The sequence below is a fragment of the Tachysurus fulvidraco genome, chromosome 21 (assembly GCF_022655615.1).
Source record: "Tachysurus fulvidraco isolate hzauxx_2018 chromosome 21, HZAU_PFXX_2.0, whole genome shotgun sequence".
NCBI classification, from domain to species: Eukaryota; Metazoa; Chordata; class Actinopteri; order Siluriformes; family Bagridae; genus Tachysurus; species Tachysurus fulvidraco.
This window is the reverse complement of record NC_062538.1, coordinates 19,418,278-19,439,479: the sequence shown is the minus strand read 5'-3', so window position 1 is coordinate 19,439,479 and position 21,202 is coordinate 19,418,278. Positions and strand designations below refer to the sequence as shown.

At 37.6% G+C, this 21,202-nt stretch overlaps 1 protein-coding gene across 33 annotated transcripts in view; it reads right to left on the bottom strand.

The window, feature by feature from the left end:
• cast (calpastatin) overlaps positions 1–21,202 on the bottom strand; it is a 44,714-nt gene that overhangs the window by 9,827 nt on the left and 13,685 nt on the right. For 13 of the 33 annotated variants that reach the window (XM_047805412.1, XM_047805413.1, XM_047805414.1 and 10 more), the window contains 15 exons: positions 10,721–10,789; positions 8,962–9,147; positions 8,363–8,482; positions 7,889–8,017; positions 6,634–6,669; positions 6,425–6,520; positions 6,239–6,319; positions 5,999–6,049; positions 5,204–5,287; positions 4,695–4,760; positions 3,253–3,324; positions 3,031–3,084; positions 2,852–2,893; positions 338–442; positions 84–206 (listed from right to left, as the gene is read on the bottom strand). In XM_047805412.1, the coding sequence (XP_047661368.1) occupies positions 84–206; positions 338–442; positions 2,852–2,893; positions 3,031–3,084; positions 3,253–3,324; positions 4,695–4,760; positions 5,204–5,287; positions 5,999–6,049; positions 6,239–6,319; positions 6,425–6,520; positions 6,634–6,669; positions 7,889–8,017; positions 8,363–8,482; positions 8,962–9,147; positions 10,721–10,789 (1,314 nt within the window). Of the gene's footprint in view, positions 1–83; positions 207–337; positions 443–2,851; positions 2,894–3,030; positions 3,085–3,252; positions 3,325–4,694; positions 4,761–5,203; positions 5,288–5,998; positions 6,050–6,238; positions 6,320–6,424; positions 6,521–6,633; positions 6,670–7,888; positions 8,018–8,362; positions 8,483–8,961; positions 9,148–10,720; positions 10,790–17,001; positions 17,162–21,202 lie in introns of those variants that run through there. The other 20 variants (XM_047805432.1, XM_047805438.1, XM_047805435.1 and 17 more) reach the window with 13 other exon arrangements.

Sequence of the window (21,202 nt, the reverse complement as noted above, 5' to 3'; positions counted from 1 at the left end):
ACACAACTGTCTTTATAAATTCTACAACACACCCAGAATCCTTAGCTTTAAAAACCTGATTAGGCACGAACTAAATCAAACACCTGTTTTGGTGGAGGAGGAGGAGGCTGCTTCATATCTTTGTCTGGCTTGTGCCTGTACTCGGGTGGCAGCGAGTCCTCTCTCTCACCCACACGCACACCTTTCTCTGACTTCAGCTTCTTCTCCTGGATACATGCAATACACACAGAATTAACTGATTATCCAGTCACTACCAATCATTAAAAGCATGTTCATTTAATAAAGAGCAGTGAAATTTAATGTACTCATATAAAAAGGTGTAATTAAAAGTCAGTACATCGACAATTTCCTCAGGTCTGAGTTTTTTGGGCTCAGGAACTGGTTTCGCTTCAGGTAACGTGTTGCTTAGAGCGTCAAATGGGTCTGGAGACATGGGAACATCCTGAGGATACACACCAGAGGAACACAGATAAACATTTGACCAATAACAATGAGCAATTGTTAATAACTACAGCTCAGCTAAAGCTGTAACTTGCACTGGTTACTTTAACAATCTCAATTTATACTGTTTTCCTGTAAAAGCATTTCTGAGAGGATTTTATTTGTCCAATTGTTACTGTTACTGAAACTGGGGACTCCCTCCAAATATGTCTCATCATTTAAATGACACATTTTGTGGTTTTGTTTGTTTTTTAATCAGTTTATGTTGAGCATTGAACAAATGAGTTTCTGCTTAATTTATGTAAACCTTGTAGCTAAAACTATCATCAAGGGTCTTTGGAGCAAGGAACCTCTTCTATAATACAAAAACTGTCCACGAGGAGGAGCTGTAGAGTCAATTAAACGGCCAGAATCATGAAAAATCACCAAACCAACCATCCAAAGTTTGTTTTAACAATTTAAATGACTAAATTTGTATTAAAAAATAATTATTCTACATGGGGAAATGATATATCAGTGATAGAGGATGAAAAAAGGTCATAATTGATAACAGCTACTGTGTGTGTGTGTGTGTGTGTGTGTGTGTGTGTGTGGTGTGTGAGAGAGCTTTGGCTGGGCAGGTTAGCTCCAGATAATAACAGAGCTGAAGAAAGAAGATGTTCTTAGAAGGTGTGTGCGATGCATACCTGAGTTTATTACTGAAACAAAACTTTGGTTTCTATGGAAACTCTTTCTCTAACAAAAGAATTTTTCAGAATATTTTCAGTATAATTAGCCAGCGATGTGTGAGAATATCTGCTAAATTCTCTTGAGTTTAATTAACACACAAAGAAAATAATTGAAATCAACACCTACACTAACACACTGTCACGGTTTCAACAGGGAGTGTTAGTGTGTGTGTGTGTGTGTGTGTGTGTTCCTGTTTATGTGAACACGTACTGAAAACTCAATTATGATGCAATATGACTTTTAAACTGATGCAATAAATTTTATTATCTTACTGTACTTTTGTGCTTTATGGTAACTACTGTATGTTTAATACACATTTGACTATTTGATGCTACCATATTTTTTATTGTGCTATCTTACAATGACCATAGTTCTACTCTTAAGTATTGCATGACCATGTTCGTAAAATGGGTAAATCAGGAAGTGGTAGCTTAGTGGTTAAGGAGTTGGACTACAGATTGGAAGGTCATGAGTTTGAACTCAAGGGTCACCAACTTTATACGATCACTCCTCCTTTTTTAATCTTAACAGCTCATTTCTCTGGGACTTGACTATCGGATGCTTCCTGTAGCCTGGACTGAAGAATAAGTTAGCTGAATTGATGAATGTTTTGCTGTGTATTTCTGAATACTGGTCTGATCTGGACTTGAAAAAGTCCACACCTCTGAGACACCTGGAAACCAAACAATCTCCAAAAACAAATGGTTTATTATCTCTATGATGATAAGTTCACACCCCTAAAATTTTTTGGCACTTTCTGTACAGCTGCCGTTATAAAATAGAGCCGAAAGGACACGTGAGGAGACGAGACCGAGTCCAGCACGTGTCAGTTTGCATCGTTTTGTCCTGTAACCGTTCAGAAGACGTTCATCTTTAAGCTTAATGTTCATACTGCCTCCTTTGTAACTGAACAAGGTTACAGGAATAGTAATCCTGTCATAAACACCTCTGTTTGATGCTGCATTGTTCCCAAGTTAAAGCCTAAAGCTAACTGATTGTAACGTAATGCACAGAAATTGCTAATTCACTTTTAATACTTTTACTTGTTCGATCACATTGTTATCAGAATGCTAACATAATTCCTGACATAATTATCGCTAATAAACTATTAATGTATCATTAGTGCCAAACTCACAGTAGTCTGAAGTTTCATAACACACTACAGAGTCAGGAATCAAACCTTCATCACTAGGGTTTACAGTAGGAATTTTTTAATTAGCATGCAGCTTTGTGTGACTAGTAGCGAGTTAGCCAGCTAACGTCATGCAGAGTGTAGAGCCACACAAAGCAGTGTGCTAAGTATAAATAACTAAACTTCAGTGATAAGTGTTGTGTATTCAGAATATGTGAAATAAAGGTATGATTCCTGTCGCTGTAGCTTCAGAGTACAGTTAGCCTAGAGCTAGAAGTGTGGAACCAGGTCGTATCTGTATTCTTGGTTGGGTAGCAACATAGCTAGGAATGTGAAATGAGCCACAATCAATGGATGTTTTGGTTCATTATGCTGTATTGTAACATCATTCATTTCATAAATATATTAATGTTTCAATGTTGTATGATTTGGATCATTTCTAGAAATTATTTTCCTATCATCTGCTTTGGCACTGTTTCAGATTTGTGTTTCTGATGCATTCCAATAGCAAAAAAGTCGGAGGAAAAACGCGGGGAAATGATTGTTTACCTTTGGACCTTGCTGCAGCTTATCTGCAGAAATCTTTTTTTCCTGTGGAAAAAAAAAACATTGAGGGTTTTTTGTTTGTTTTGTTGTGTTATTTTTTTTCAACAGCTTTGCAACTCAAACTTTTTTTCACGTTTAGATATTTAACACTAAGTACATCGGTATTACGGCTCGTTTCCTACCTCGGCCTTTGCTTTGACATCCTGAGCGGCTGCAGTCGCAGAGTCTTTAGCGGGCTGATGAGAGAACGTATTAACGCATGATATATAGATATATAATCACTTCCACGTATATACAATCACTTCAGCTGGATGCTGTTATGTGGAATAAAAGGTGCGCATGCAAGACACCAGCAGCAGAACATGACTACGTGTGGTGAACTTTTGCCACATCCTGATCCTCACTTTCTCTATCTTTGGTTTCTTGTCAGCAGGAGGGGCAGGAGACAGACTCGTAGGCACGGAAACGTCTTGTTTCTGCACAAGAATACGTCGTAGGGACTTAGATAATGTCATCACGCTATACGAATACATTGTGTAAACATGGATCTGATCCTCAACGCTCATTGTTTAGACTGTTTAAAGATATTGAGGTCTGATATCAGGTAGATAATTTAGGCGTCTGGCGAAAAAAAAAAAATCAGACTAGCGGTCGGAGTTCAGAACATTCCGGCAAAGGATGAACAGGACAATCCCCAAATCATTGTTTACAGAATAAACCAAATGGATAAACCTGACTCATTCCACTGTTCTTAACTGGATCTTTTGCAAAGGGTTTATTCTTATTCTTATATTTGATTGACAAGCTCAGTGCTTATATTCATAAAGTTTCTAAGAATGATCTCAGAGAGCTCCTAATTTAGCTTAAATGTCTCTAACTAGGAATCTTATCTTAAGAGTGATTCAGGACCGAACTAATAAGAGCAAGGAAATTACAAAGACTTTTATCTTAGGAAGGAGGCGGGGCTTAACCCTGTTACTAGGTATGACACATTCTTTTGAAGACTGTGATTGGTTATCCATTAAAAAATTAAACATGGTCTGTTAAAAACCTTCACTTTGTCTCTATGTTAAGATATTTGAGGTTATATCGTGTAGAGCTTCTAATATCTGTATGTTACAAATGTAATAAATGTAATGGAAAATGTGAACATCTCAGACACAGCAGAAATGTCCTAGTGACAAATGATATCATTTCTGACACTATGTCATTTCTGCTCTGTGTCTGAAATGTTATCTCTAACATGATTGGTCAAAAAATAATCCCTAAAATCCCTACAACGATCTAATCTGTATCATCTTATTAACTCACTATCATTATTAAATATTGTATACAATACATTTCTTCTACCTCTTCACCTTTCAGCCATTTTCTCCTCTGATAAAAAACCTCTTAATCCTATGAAAAGTCCTCCTTAGGACTCCTAAAACCTTTTGATCATATGAGCTCTTTTAAGGGTTAAGATGCTTTTTATCTTTAAGGGAAAACGACAACATTTGTAAGAAATTTCTTATGATTTAATCACTAGAAGAAATTCTTTGCACTAAGAATGTTCATGAATACAGGCCCTGGTTTCCAGGTGATATAACTGTGCAATATCATGTACTATATTTCATATACTATACACTTTCGTAATGTTACAGAGAAGCTGGAAAGCACAAAATCCTCGGATCTGGAAATTTTTTTTTTTTTTTTTTTTAAATGTTTGACTAACTAGCTTACTGATACAAAGAACTGAGACTGGAGACTCCTTCCAATTACATCTCAATCTTCCATCACAAACAGAGTAAATGCATGATAAATTTATATGCCGCAAAATTTATAAAATAAAAAAAGTTTCTCGTACTTTTTGAGCAGGCGGAGCCGGGGCGTAGTTTTTACGGCTGTCGGCAGCAACCACATTTTCATGTTTCTGTTAAAAAAAAAAATCCATTATAAATCACTGTACAGCTAAAGGTTTATTATGATATATTTCCCTGCTATAATATTTTAATGCAATGAGAGTTAAGGAGATGATCTGAAGTGTCTTAAGTGTGTATTATTAATCAGTCATAAAAAATAATCAAGTTTAAAAGTCATTGTTCATTTCTGCTCTCTTCCACCTCCATGAGCCAACAAACTAAAACGATTGGCTTAGGGCTGCTGTGATTGACAAGGTAGAGAGTATTGTCATTTCCCTGTGAAACCTTTCCTGAAGCCTTCTGTGTGTCGAGCGCTATTGTATATAAAACTTCAAGTTTGAGGTAAGTTCCAAAGGTGAAACCAACTGAAGAAGCCTTTAAGATGTTAAATTGTTGATCTGACAGATTGTCAGTTGCTCCAGAAAGAAATCAAGGTTAGTGTCTGAGTTCCTACCACTTCTGGTTTGGATGCTCCTGGTGGTGGTGATGATACAAATCCAGCGGAGAGAGAGTCCACTGCCTCATCCAGTGTCACAGGCTTTCACAGATTACACACACGCACACACACGCACACACACACACACAGTTTAGTTTAATTTTTAAATTTAACTATAACTATTAATAAATAAATGATTCACAAAGATAGATAGATAGATAGATAGATAGATAGATAGATAGATAGATAGATAGATAGATAGATAGATAGATAGATAGATAGATAGATAGATAGATACTGTTCTCTAATCATGTGGTTTCTACAAACACCATGGAAAACAGTAACCTTCTTCCTACTTGTTATTCCAACAGATTGCATAACGTCTGAGATATTAAAGTCACAATTTGAAAGGAAGAGCAATAAGCAAGAAAAGGGTGTGGACATGAAATACTGTGTGTCTGTGTGTTATTTGGGTTTGGTTGGGCAGGACAACGCAGTGTTAATTACTAATAATAACGTCAGGTTGGTGTGTGTGTGTGTGTGTGTGTGTGTGTGTGTGTGTGTGTGTGTGTGTGAGAAAAGTGTATAATAAATGTGAACAAAACCAAAATCTCAGAAGATACTGTTGCAAAAATGACAAAAGTTACAAACAAACAACAATAAGACGTATTTTGTTAAGTATTTTTTCCTTTTGAAGGCTATAGAAGATTTCAGACGTTTCTGCCTCACAATAATGAAGCATTGTCTTCTCAGCCTGACTATGATGTCAGGAGCAACATGGCTGACTTGTTAATAAGGACGGTACTGACTTACTTTGGAAACTTCCTTGGGCTTCTCAGGTTGTCCCGCAGGCATCTTCTTTTCCTAGCGGAAGCAATACAGTTTATTCTAAAAACCATTACATTAAATAGAATTCTTTTCAGTTAATAGATATTCAGACAAAAGAGAACAAGGCGACAAAGATCTGGGAAAGATTGTGGGACTACAGAGAAAGAAGAAATGCAACAGCTTTAGCATCTCAGCAACTATTTTAGCTACTCGTGTCAGACTGACCATGTCTTTCAATCTGTATCCTGGTGGTAGTGTGTCATCTCTTTCTCCACAACGTGGAGCCACGTCTGAGGTTAGGTGAGGCTACGGCATGCGACACAATATTACAATGCACATTCCGCAATCAAAAGCATGCTTTTAGAAAAATAATATACACAAACGAGCACATGCACTGAGTAAAACTCATACCTCTGTCACTTCAGGCCCAGTAAACTGAGGACTTTTGGAAGGCTTTGAGGATGGCAAGCTGCCAGCCAAAGCATCAAGTGGATCTACAGCAGGCGCCTGTGTTACAGCATAAAATAAATCGGTATAGTGCTCATGCAAACCGCCATGCTTGTTAAAGCCTATGACACACAGCAACAGCACTGCAGATATAAAAACGACTGATGACTCACCGGAGTGCTAGCTTTGGCAGAAACCTCTGACTTCACCTGCAGACCAGAGGGACATGAGAGTTTGAGTCTTACAGAGCATGCAGTATTTTTTTTTTTTAATTGAAGTCAACCTAAACTTGATTTTTCTATAATATTCACATAGACATGATTTTGTGAGCCAAATTTCTCTGCTCTACTTCTGCTATGTACATTACAAGGCAAACTACATTTGAAATAAGAACATTAACCATATTTTGGTTTGCCTGTGGCTGGTCCCACCCTCTGTGTGCAAACTGTAAATGTACACAGCACATGCACATTTAAGTAAAAGGGACATGACTAATGATCTCAGAAACTGGGATTTGAGTTAATTTCTGAGTCTCAATATAAAAAAAAAAGAAGTCTAGCAAAATCCATTGAACGGAAATATTAATAATCATATAAAAGATTTATAAATCACTTAAGACTTAACATACACAGAACAAACCCTATTCTAACATTGTTTCCACGTACTTATGTATATTTCAATTTGCACATACAGCATACATTTCGATTTGCACATTTTCCCACTGTACATACAACTGTCTTTATTAATGAACTGTGTTCATTTCTTATCAATGCCATTCTGTTTACACCTTTGTGAAAACATACTTGGCAATAAAGACCTTTCTAATTCTGATTCTGATAAATAAGCAGAAGAAAACTAGGTCATATCATGCAGTTTTACCACCAAATGAATTATTAAAAGAAAGAAAAAAAAGAAGCACACCCTAAAAATTTGTTGCTTATGCTAAGTAGTAGTACGCTTTATTTATTTATAGTTACATTAACTTTTGTAAAACATCTACAAAACAAATTACAAAACTATTTTTGTGGACATCTTGCATTCATATTTAAATGCGGATTTTCCCCAAGATTTAATCACACCGTTGTACAGAATATCTTTGTATGTTGTAGCATTACAATTTCCCTTTCTGGTACTAAAAACGTTCCAGCATGACAATGCTCCTGTGCACAAAGCAAGTTCCTTGAATATAACGTTTGCCAAAAATGTAAAATTGGAAAATCTTTCCAAGTAAATGCTTATTCAATATATAAAACATATAGCCTTGAAACCTTCTGAGAGAAGTTTGAAAAATCCAGCTTACCATCCGATAGCGTATGGGCTATTTAAATAAACTATGGAAGGACATGGATGCTGAAGGAAAACATATCTGTTGAAGATGTATAGATTTCCATGTGTGTGTGTGTATGCCCCTGATTCATAAGCAAATACCTTTGTTTCTTTTGACTTAACATCATCCTTTTGGCCTGTGGTTCCAGAAACAACAGTGGTGGCAGTGGGCTTGGTTACTGATGAGGTAACCTTAGAAAGGTCTGGTTTGGAGGATGAAACTGCAGTGCTCTAATTGAAGGATACATGTAACTATTAACGAGTGGTCTAAAAGCCATGCAATTCAAAAAGCCGAATACAAGAAGATGATGTCTTATGGCCAAAGCAAACGGCAGTGGTGATATCGAGGGTCGATGGGCAAGACGACGTAAAAACACGTAGTTCTTCTCCTTGCCCAAGTTATGAGAGAAAGACGATATCAATAAGCAGAAAGAGTTTCAAGGGCGTTCCAGAAAGAAGCAAAAATAGTGCCACGATTTGCTCTGATAAAGACAAAACAGCGTGAAGAGATGAATCTTAGGCGTGACCCGATGAAGCAACGAGGAAGCCAGAAAATGACATCTGTCTTTTGTATACCTGGACTTTAGAGGTGTCTGTGGGCTTAACCAGTTCTGTAGAAGGTTTTCCTGCTCCACCTACTGCACCCGTTGTTCCAGTACTCACAGGTGGAGCTTTGGCAGGAGACACGGGTGGGGCCTAGATCAAAAAGTCAGGCATGAAGTCTGACACGTCAAGATACTCAACCCCACAAAGGCATGCATGGACTCGCTTTGCTGACACAGCAAGCATGTTCTAAATATGCAAAAATCCAAAAAAGAAAAAAAAAGAAAAAAGAAAAATAGGGTGTGCTAAAAGAAATATTGCAATTCAATTGTATCCCATCTGGCATACGAAAAAAAAGAAACTACAAAGTAAATAACCGCAACAATTCCAAAGGACCTGAAGACCTGCTTGATGCCCACTGTGAAGAACATTAAACAATCCCACAAGCAACAGAGATCCAGATTGAGTGTTATGGGAGTGTTAGTTTTAGTTCATGCCTTAGAACAGCTTAGAAAGTGAAACCCCGGAGATAAATAAGGAGTCAGGAAGAAATGATGAAAAGATGAACAGTAGTTTGTGATGAAATGGGAGGAAGTATTGACCAAGCCCCAGATACAATGACTAGCGGCTACCTGCGGGGTGACTTTAGAAGATCCGGTGGTGGTGGTAACTCCTCCACTGACTTTAGCTCCTGTTGAAGCCCCTACATTGGTCACTGAGCTTGTAGCTGCAGTGGATGTAGAACGTGTAGTAGCAGTGGTAGAGGTTTCAAGCTTTGCAGCCGCAACTGCAGCGGATGATGATGACGCAGTCCCTTTCTGCAAAAGCAGATCATATAACGACCATAGGTGACCATTGCTCACAGCTAATAATAGCTAATGGCATCAAATGCCACCCCACCTCTTTTTTTTTTAGCATTTAGCTCTTTTTTTTTTTTTTTTTAAGAAAATGCAACTAAGTGATGCAAGAAATGCATCCTCACATTTCCAAAGGCAAGACCAAGTGCTCAGGGCTTGGTTGTATATTTTTGCACCGGACAACTCAAAAAAGTAGCTAGCAAATGCTAGGAACGGAACTATCATGCATATAATGTCTCCAAAAGTTTTCCAATACATCTTTGCTTTCACACCTCGGCGAAGGGACCTAAAGATTGATGTTACAACATTCATCTGCATTGTGAAGCTTTGTTGGTTCGTCCCCTTAGGATAAACCAAGGACAATCCTTAAAGATTCTAGAACCCTACAAAAAAGTTATTGAAAGCTACATCAGATTGCTGTAATAAACCCCGTCAGCAAGTCTACGAGTCATTAAGAACCAGTAAGACTTTTTTTGGGTTAAATTCCATTAAGCTGTATTAGCCTACATAGCTCCTGGACAAGCAAACATTAAACTACAAATATTTTGCCAAAAACGTTCTGTAAAAATGAGAAGGGATTAGTTCGACTCCATGAGATCTCAGACAGGTCAGGATCCGCCATAATAGGACGTATCTAAGGGGCTTCATCGCATCTAACAAGTATCCAGCTGCCTAGACAGACTACCACAAAGCATCCTTTATAAACCCCAATTAACGAGAATGACACTGGAGTGCTGTAGGTCACCATGGCAAACTAAATGACCACTAAAAGCACTTTGGATTTAAACTCGCAGAAGAGATCGAAGAGAGGGCAAATGATTAGAAAGCCCAAGCCATTTCCAACAAGGGACTCATTTTTCTGGAGACACATATAGACACATGCAGCATTTGTGACTGTATTAGCGTCTCTAACAGGGGTTGTTATCTCACATTTTATGACAACGCTATGGAATCTGAATTCTCGAATCTGATTGGTCGGTTAGTGTTGCGTATTCAGTTTCAATAACAGCAATGTTGCTTATTAATAATTTAAAAAAGAATCATTAGCATATCATTTGACAACTGTTGTGATATAAGGGGATGTTACGTGATATTAACAGTGATAACAGGAAGTCCACTTCATGTCCAGGTGTAATACACCAATCTGTTGTTGATTCTTTTCCTATAAAGTGTCACAAATATCTTACTCTCAAGATCAGATGCTTTCATAAAGGTAAGCAAGTCTGTGATTATAAATCGCTTATTTCTGCTTCAAGCTGGCTTTCAATCTAGGATTTAATCATTAAAATTAGTCTTTTTTAAGAGGGAACGTGTTCTATATTCAGGCTGGCGTTCTGTAATAAGCCTTAAACACACAGTACGACTCATTCACAGCAACAGGAAAAAGAACAATACTGGTGATGGAGGAAGGCTGAAGGCCCGGGGGGAGGAGTTTACGACACAGAGCAGGAAATGACTTCATACACATCTCATGCGACATACAGAAACAGTATAAATGAAAGAAGGCAGAGGCAGATAGACCGATAAATTGTACCTCATATTGTGCAGGTTTCACGGTAGAGGCCGGGACTGACGGGGTGGACGCGGTCTGTTTAGGCTGAGACTGTGGGAAAAGAAATAAGAAATATTGAATATACACATATTATTTGAATGGTATTAAATGCTTACATGACAAACACACACACTGTAGGTAATATCTCTGCCATGCAAAGCTGCGTTGTTACTTTAAACAGCATAAACAAACCTTCGCAGAGTATCGAAGCAACTAAACAGTGAAACCCACAGACTCGTCCAAACATCTGTATTCCTGAGAGAATATATCAAAATGTCTTTGTTTGGCAGGGGTTTAGAGAACAAATGCTTCGTAGCACAGGGCAAACACGCCAGACCGGTGCCAGGCTGGGTGTTTATGTGCTCTCTCTAGGTTACATTTGGTCATTACTGAATACACTCCTATAACCGAGTGGAAGATTTTTTTACCAACCTGTTATTACAACTCACTTCTCATTACATGCTCAATCTGCACCTTTGATTTGTTTCTTTTACAGTAATAAGGATTTGCTAAGACACGACTACACGACAATTCTGCCACAACTTAAGTAACATGTTCCCTGCGAGTCTGCAGGTATACTTGGGCTTTTTTTGTGGTTTTGCGTGCTTAAATCGGTACAGCGGATATTAGAAAAGCATCGGGTCTTTTTCTGATCTCCAGTTGACCAGATTCATGCTGACCATGCTTTTCTGCTTACCATGGTTATAAAGAGTGATTAGTTGAGTTACAACATCTATCCTTCCTATTAGCTTTCACCAGTCTTGTCCTCTGACCTCTCATTTACAAGGAAATTCCACTCTTGCTTGTATGTTCTTCATGCTAGTCTGTGCAAACTCTTTCAGATATACTTAAACCAGACAGTCTGGCACCATCAACTATTTCACAGTTCCTTCAAACTTGCTTGGAATAACGCATATATCGGCATAGAGTAGAACCACTGCTGTGGTGACATGGACATACCATTAGGTCACATAACAGACTTCTTCATCCGATCCCATCAAATAAGGAACTAGAAGTCATGTCTTATGTCAAGTCAAACAAACTTGCACATGAGAGCCTAAAAACATTATCTTATGACTTTGGTGTGTTAATTCAAGGCCACACCTTATTTACATAATAACCAGGTCACCTCAATGTCTCTGAACTTTGGATAAATTTAAATCAAACTGGTTTCCATTAGAGTCCAGTGACTTGCCACTGGGAGACAAGTTGGTAATCAAGAAGGAACACTTCTACTAAACAATAAAATCCGCTATTTTGCTCACACATATCTAATGTGTGTGTTTGTGTAAACAGTTAAGGTGTGACCTGAAAATGCCCTTTTGCATAACAACGCACTGTACCAAACTTAGGCTGATCAGCCTGCGGGGTCAGATCCAATCATTATCTATTGACAAACAGGCTCAGTGAGAATACATCAAGTCACTGAACTAGTAAAGCGAGACCACATGATAAAGCATGGCACAGAACACTGATTAAAAATAGGACTTTATTTACTGATCATGTCTTCTGCGTTCATGGATCATGTGTCACTGAGCGGCGACCTGATCACACAAAGTGAGCCTTTTGTATTGACTTACCAAAAGATTCATGCTATAATATACAGCCTACTTTTAGAATTCAACCATATAGGAACTCTAACACAAACACCAAATGATCATTTATTTATTAACACGACTAAATGCCCAGTCATGCATAGCTTATTAATTATGTTCGATGATGTAATAAGCAAACACCTTTAAAACTGGGACAAATCTGTGGAGGAAATCTGTTTTTTTTTTTTATAACAAATTGGGACATCAAATTAAAGCATGAACTTGTAGGAGCTCCATATGTATGGGAGCATTCAAAGAAGGTCATATGAGAGAGAGAGAGAGAGAGAGAGCGAGAGAGAGAGAGAGAGAGAGAGAGAGAGAGACGAACTCATTAAGTCGGTTATATTTAGTTAATATTTAAGTAAAGAAGCCAGGTGAAGAGCTTAGCTTTACATTTCTAATTTGATGTATATTATTATTATTATTATTATTATCATTATTATCAGTTGCTCAAGGGCTCAGCAGTGACAGCTTGGTAGTGTTGGGATTTGAACTCACAACCTTCTGGTCGAGAAAATACAATTTCATCCTTGAATCTCTGGAAGTTTGTAGTACACGGTGCAATTTATAACCCAAAACGACGTCCCATGGCATATAAAAATATAGGATTTCACACCTCCTTTCCATAACGCTTCATTCACCTCCGTGTTAATTTATGACCACAACAAAATTGCTTGTTCCCAGCTAAAATAGCGATATGGTGCTGTGAGGAAGTAAATTAGTCTTACAACAAGTGTCAAAATAGTACCTACAGTGGCACAAAGCGAGAGAGAGAGGAAGTGGAGGGGACATAATCATATACATACTGAAATAGAAACTGTTACTTTACTAAAAATTGGTATTTTGTAGGATGTAGGTCATAGTAGTGGAGGTGGTATTGGACGAATCTAACTATATATCCTCTATATGTATATATCCCTTATTAATGTTACTTATGATGTATTATTTACAAAAAGGATGTTTTGTTCATGTTAACTAATGTATTGTGTTCATGTGCAGCATTTACCATAAGAGAGGAAGCGAATACAAATGACTTCTTTCATTGTGACTCTATTTTCCTTTTCTAACACAAACAGCCAGTGTAATCTATTGGTTTCTATTGCACTTCCACAAACAGTACGGAAGGTTGTAGGGAGGAATTTTTGTATCCAAAATTAAGGAACTAACATTTTTGGTGACTGTTGACCCCTTTCGTCAACCAGAAGGAATCTCTCAGGGATGGTCTGTGAGACAGAACCTATTTTTCTATATTTTTCTAGCTATTCTGCTGGGTGGGACCAAACACTAAACCAGCACTAAACAACACAACAGTGAAAATAAAGGCACACACTCACAGGAATGTTATGTGCTTCATTTGAATAGTTAGTGCAAACTATAGCCAGGATTTGTAGCGACACATTACAGAGCCAACCAGATCTCTCATTACGAGCAGATAAACACAGGAACAACTGCATCACCACTTCATTCATTCACAAATAATGTCAGTTGGGTAGATAATACAAGGCAGGTAAAAACTGACGTCATACTAATAATAGAAACAAGGGCTTTTTTTTTAGGATAAAAAAACTAGAAACTAGAGTGTATTAAAGAGAAATCAGGTAATTATTCAAAAATATAATGGACTGGTGAATGAATGATAAGAATCAACAAAAGTTCATCGCAACAAATGATGCTTGATGAAGCAATGAATTGTAACGTCTGCTGCTTTTTGGCGGTGAGGGGACAGATGGGGTGCCAATACTTTTCCAGCAGCAAGTGGGCAGCTGGGGTGGCAATAATTTTTTTTTTCCAGGTGTGCGCATGCGGTGCCAATACTTTTTGGAGGCCAATGGACAGGTAAATTTACTATTCCACCTATTTTCAGTGGTTGGCTTGCATGTGATGTCACCTGATGTCACCAGAATACACGTTATTGTCCTGAGCATTTTTTTATGTCACATTTTTTGGGGTTGGTGTCATATGAGGTTAAAAAAATTACCAAAACATGGACATGTGACATATCAAAATGTGACATAACCAGAATCCACAAAAGTTACTCTTTAAAGCTCGTCTGAACACGTGACTGAAAAGAATAAGACAAACGACTGAACTAATCAGAACAATAAAACATAGAAATGACTGAGGGATACAAAATAAAACTGTGTTAAGAGATTAAACCATGACCAAACACCAGTAAAAAATTTTTTATATAAAATAAATCATAAATCGAATCATCTATCCATCCATCCATTAATCCACTTCATGTAATATTTATCCTACACAGGGTCACAGGGAACATGGAGATATGAGCAAGAGGAGAATAAACTCTGTGAACACAGGGCGGAGACCTGGAGGGAATCGAGCCCCAACCACCGAGGTGCGAGGCAGTCATACTAACCCATAAGTCACCATGTCCTCAAAATGAGTCAAACGTTTAAAAACATGATCACAGGAATAAAGGAACAGGACAAAGCCACACTTTGGAAAAAAAAATGCTTTAACAAAGAATCAGAATCAAATAGAACAAACCAGCAGATTAAAATGAATCAAATGAATGAGTCAGAAAATGTTCACTGGAAAAATCTGAGGGAAAAAAAAAACACGGACATTTATGAGTACCTGTCTTTCTGCTGTGCTGTCTGTCCTGCAGAGTGAACCCAACCCACATCCCTCTAAGCACTGTCTTATGACTCAGATATCCAAATCTGTTCTCACACACTGGGCACAAATGCCTCAGTATCACTGTACTGAGAGGAGCACACTCTCTATCATCCTCTAAAACAAAACTTGCAGGAGAAATGACAGCTTCGGTCCAGCTTTGCATTCTAGTCGTGGTTGTAACATGTCAGTCAGTGAGAGCACTCTGTTCTAGCACAGCTGCAATCCTACACACACACACACACCCCTGAAACCTTAACACCACGGGTGAAAATAGAAGCCGAAAAGGAGATCCGGCTAAAAGCAGCTCCTCTTTAGCCTTGATGTCTTAATGACTATACTGGCTGGTATAAGTGCAAGGAATATGGAAGAAAGTTCACGAGAATCTTTGTGTCACAAAGTGTGCCTTTAATTTTTCCAAAAAGACACATCGTAATCGAAAACTTATGCTAAGAGGACAAACTGGTTCCCACATGGCAACCACAACCCAGTTCTCTTTGCTGATGCCTGCATGTTTGCTGAATTCAGAGGCGAGATATAGACACACCCAGCTTATTCTGGCCTCTGAATACAATATGCAAATATTGATGACGTGAAACTCTCTGATGTGAAACTATCCCATCACAGGTACTAACAGGTTCCCCCCCAAATTAATACAGGATGCTCTGGTCTTGCTGCTATGACACTGGTAGCAACAGTATATCTGTTTGCCTGTCCTGTTTTCTTTTTTTTCTTCTCTCTTTTAAAGGAAGTAATGACTAATGCATGGCCCCGGCACCACGCAACCAAGCACACATGCTCTAGGGAAAGTAAACAATGCAAGAAACAAACAGCACAATTAGACTTGAAGTATTTTCCCTTTTTAGACTTAGTAATATTATTTTTCAAAACATCACATGAACATATTTGTAGAGCTCATAATATCTCAATAAATGATTGTTAGTGATGTGGTTTAAAGTTTGTTTACGTGACTTACATTTGCTTACATACAGCTGAGCAGCTGAGGGGTTAAGGGCCATGGTCAGGGGCCCAGGAGCTTGGTGGACCTGGTATTCGAACCTTCACATAAAGGTTATAGTCCAACACTTTAGCCGCAAGGCTACCACACCCACACACACACACACACACACACGGTTTGTGTGGTGTATGTGTGGACAGCCTGAAAAAATAATCAAAACCTGTAACATACATTAACATAAATGAATGTCAGGCTTTGATTGACAGCTACATGACATAGCAAAAGTGACATGTGTGCAATCTTCCAGTTTTTGTTTGACTTTTGTCCCATTCTTGTTCTACCCCATCATCCATCATCCATCATCGTAAACACAACTTAGCTGAAATTTTATCTTTACTTCACCTCAAGGGGCTGCACAGGTTCTTACTCGCATACAGTTCATACCTCCGCATGCCTTCAGAGGCCCCTGGAAAAGCACATAATCTTACTTATACACTCACATGCCTGCATCACCAACGTCTACCTGTTATGTCCTCTCACAATTCCCCCACTACCTAATACAGGGACTCACCAGAACAGATGTATGCCATTAGCGCTGGCACTAAAATACCAGTTTGACCAGAGTAAGGCTAGATCCATATCATCTTCAAAAACTGATTGACATATGATCAGAAATCCAGAACTGAAAAAGTTCAATGGTTTTATATCCATAAGCAAAATTCTGTATTGTTTAAAAGGTGTTTTTTGGAGACACAGCGTTAATGTTTACAGCAGACATTAGCACAGGAAACCGCCCTGCAACAGATATCTAAGTTTAACCAGGAACATTTGGAGTCTATCATTAAACAGATTAGATTATACAGCTTTTTCGTTTAATAAATATCAGTTTTTCGCCTTTCTATTTCTTCTCTGCTCAAGTGATTTGTGAACAACAAGCACTGGCAAAAGTCACAAATCGCAGCCATCACTTTTTCCACCAACTGACTGCAGCCCATTTTGGCAAGTATTCAGGCACAGAGAGATCAGCTTCTGAAGCAGGAAACCACACAACTTAGGGTGATTTGAGTACGTACCATCTGGCTCCTGTGTTTAGAAAGATGTCCTTTCTGTGTGTCCTTACAAACTCCAAAGTATCAAGAAATCCTGTACGGTGAGACAGCTCAAAGTATATACCTCACACTTTGACACACACATACATACACACACACACCCACACACAACACACTCAACCACACACAAAAACACGCCCCACATAAAAAATGAAGTCTCAGTCTCCACCTATGAAAGCTCTCCTTCTCGAGCTATGACGCTGAGCTAGAAAGCTCTCTCATTGGCTATGAGGTAGGCATGACACCCTTCTCTGACAGGAAGCCAAGAAAAATAATAAGATTATTTCAATACGCTAGTAATGGCCAATGAGGACAGGATTGAAAAGCTTGTCGGTCCAAGCGGCGAAAAGGAAGAGACGTATGATTTGAGAGGATTTGTTTGATTGGACAGGACTACAGACGTTGTCTGAGTGCTACTCAGCTGGGTGTGACTCCTACAGTCACTGCTCTGGAATCTGAGCTAGGATCACAAAAGTCGTAGAAAGGCCCAGCCTCGCAACCTCACAACCTCACAACTCCACCCAAAAGCAGAGAGAGAAAAAGGAGAGAAAACAAACAATTATACATCAGAGGCTTGAAAGAAGCTCGTTAATAAAAACAGAAGAACTAAGACAGGAGAATTTATCCGAGATTACTTTAAGCACATGGATGTTTTAAAAACAAGCCTAGACAAAGGTTGTTGAAAGGGTGCCAGAGAACTGTACATGAGGAGCTCAAAGCGGTCATGAACATGAAAAGAGCTGTTTAACTCCCAGCTAGAGTGCTTCCTTGTTTTATACACAAAACCTGCCAGAGCATGTGGGAGTGTACAGTCCGTTTAGTGCGACAATGCTGCCACCTAGTGTGTGACTGGAAAATGTGCAGGGGCTGCTTTTGCAATGAAAATGGTACGTTATGTTCAGCTATCTTCCAGGTCAGGGTTGTAGTGGAGTCAGAGTCTATCCCAGGAACAGGTGGGGATATATATCCTAAATTTTAGAAATCCATCTATCTATTTTTTGAAGCATTTTTTTTCTATGTAAATGCGTGAAGATGTGGTAGTGGTTAAGGAATACTGTTGGACTACCGATCAGAAGGTCATCAGTTCAAATACCAGGTCCGCCAAGGTGCAACTGCTGGGCCCCTTAACCCCTTGACCCAATTGCTCAGTTGTATAAATTGAATTTTTTTATATATGTATATCTCACATCACTCTGGATAGCCTGTAGCCTGAAGTCTATCTCAGGAAACGGACATTCATTCAAACACTATGGACAATTTAGAGATGCCAGTCAGCCTACCATGCATGTCTCTGGATGTATTTTCCCATACTTCATCAACACACGTCATCAATGTACAACCAACAAAAAACTAAACATGTTTGTACAGAAGTTAAGTGATGAGGTAAAAGTATATAACTTGTTCGATTCATGCAGGTATAACCTGTTCAGACAGGAACTGAAAACGAACAATAATAAAAGCATGCTGATTAACTATGATGAAATCAAGGAGCGCCAGGATGCTTCCCTTATGCTTAATTAGCCTTTTTATAAAGTGTGAGTGCACGTGTTGTATCACACGCTATAGAAGTGAAACGTTACCAAACCCTGCTTTATTACTTCACATGCTTGTTTACTCTTCATCATTACTCTAACACTATATATATTCTAATACTGTACATTTTTTCACGTCTCTGTTATTCAGTTTTTTAATGAGTAACAATTTGTTTTAATTTGAATCTGTATATTTTTGTATATTATTCTGATATCATTTCTATATATTATTTTGAATAATTGTCATTAAAGTAAATATTCATTTTAATTCACTGATCCAGTATCCACTAATTCATTTATCCAGTCTATTAATGCTAATTAATCTTAATGTTTTGTATTTCTATTGTATTTTTTTTCTTAAATTCCTTTTTAGATTTCCCTTCTTGATATTTTCTTTCCTTTTTTTTTTTTTTACCTTTTTTGTTTTGTAAAGAACTTTAAACAGCTCTCTAATATATAAAATGGCGTATATATATATATATATATATATATATATATATATATATATATATATATATATATATATATATATATATATATATATAAATTTACTTCATTTTTGTAAATTTGTAATAATAATAATTATTTGTTTGTTTGTATACTTATTTACTTATTCCCAGAAACAGTCTCCAGATCACCCACAACTCTAGGGTTAGGGCTAATGTTAAATTAAGTCTAAATTCAATTAAAAATTTTAATCGTGCAACTATTCCTACACCTATCTATTCCTCCATCTACACCCCCGAGACCAAATCTACTTGCCCGTTTGCAATAACAGTCCTTCAGCCAACTGTTACTTTATCACCTCTTAGTGCTTATTCCTTTATCTCTGAGTTACAGGACTTTGATAACATCATAAATAGACAGCCAACTTACACACTATACAAACATCCCATATAAGTTACCTGACATACTGTAATGCTTAAAGTATATAATTAAAACAAAACTACTGTAATTAAAAATCCAAACTGGGGTGAAACAGACATATAATCATGGACAACATCCTGAAAAGAAATACACACTCAGTCATGCCCTAACCAGGATATGCACCATTATACAGCTGCATAACTTTGCTGGTTCTGTAAACAAACTGGAATTAATCCAAATGCCACAGACTCACAACCAAGTCTTCCAAACGAACCTAATATGGAAGACACCGACAACACCATTAAGATAAGATACCAAAAGATACCACAAATTGCCCTATTATACCTTATACAGTATGTCTGTAGGGTAAGGAAGAGGTGTCTGTAGCAAGGCGGGCTTATCTGTAGCAGGACATTATCCACAAGGGCTTAGGATCAAGTGTGGTTAAAAAAAAAAATAAAAAAAAAAAGAGTCCCTTTGCAATCCTTGGCAACCCTTATCATCTGACATGCAAGTTTGAGGCCTCCACCTATTTACACAGTTTAAACCAATCAGAAGTGAAACGGCGACCTGACAAATTATACAAAAATGACTAATGAGATATTAGTACTAGATTTTGCTTCAGTTATGGTTATACAAGAACAATAAAAATGTGTTAAATGAAGATTTTGGATGGAAATAAAAATGACTCTCGTTGCGTTCTTGCTCCAACCTCTCTGTTATCTCATAACATAGTATTTAAAATTTAAATTTTTTATCCTGAATTTATAAATATCTATAAATCTGCTTTGCAACAACGTCCATGGTTACATGTGTTATACAAATTAAATTTAATTAAATTGAATTGCAATAGACTTATATAGCAGAATAAAAGGATTAAGCAATAAATAAATAAACAAACAAACAAATTAATTAATTAATTAAAGTAAAATTAATAAGTAAATAGAACTACAGTATATTATCCATTTTTTTTTTTTGCCTTCAAATTTGTTTCGGGTGTTTTTATGGGTGGCATCAAATATATCGTAGTAATAAATGACTATGCAGATAAGAGTGTGTACACTAAGACTGAGACTGTGTAAGTACAACGGCATTGTTGTTAGTGTGTAGCGATGCTAAACAGGACGCTGGAGGAAATAATTCTGACGGATTACATGATAATAAAGGGAACAATGTCCACATCGTCAGACTCGAGGTTTATAACACTTTACTGTGCGGGTAATCATGAGCTCATTTTACTGCACTGTCAGACACAGAGGGAACTTGGAACCTGATGCCACCCCTAAAACACACAAAAGCTGTGCGTGTCTTTAAACCTTTAAACACGAGTGTGAGTATCGATGCACATGCAAACTTTAAACACACAGATATAATACATGTAATCTGTAATACGATGTAGTCTGCCAAAGATACTGTTTGCACACTCAGTCCTGTAGAGTATTGAAATATACAGTATGAAGATATTACACTTTTCTACATGTAAACTAAAATTAAAAATAAATTAAAACTAAACTAAAAATATATCTGTTTAGCACCTGGTTATATTTAGCCCTCTGCTCATCTCTATCCAAGAGTCAGTGGTTAGTTACACGTCGCGAGTCCAGATTTCCAGCCATCATACCACAATCAGCGGACATATATTAATCTGTTGCACAATCTAAAAGTCTCTGTGCGTGTAAAGGCACATGGATATTTTCAGTCATCTGCAGTTACTAGACATCTTATTATTATCTTATCTTATCATTGTCCTAAAGCCTTTATTTTGT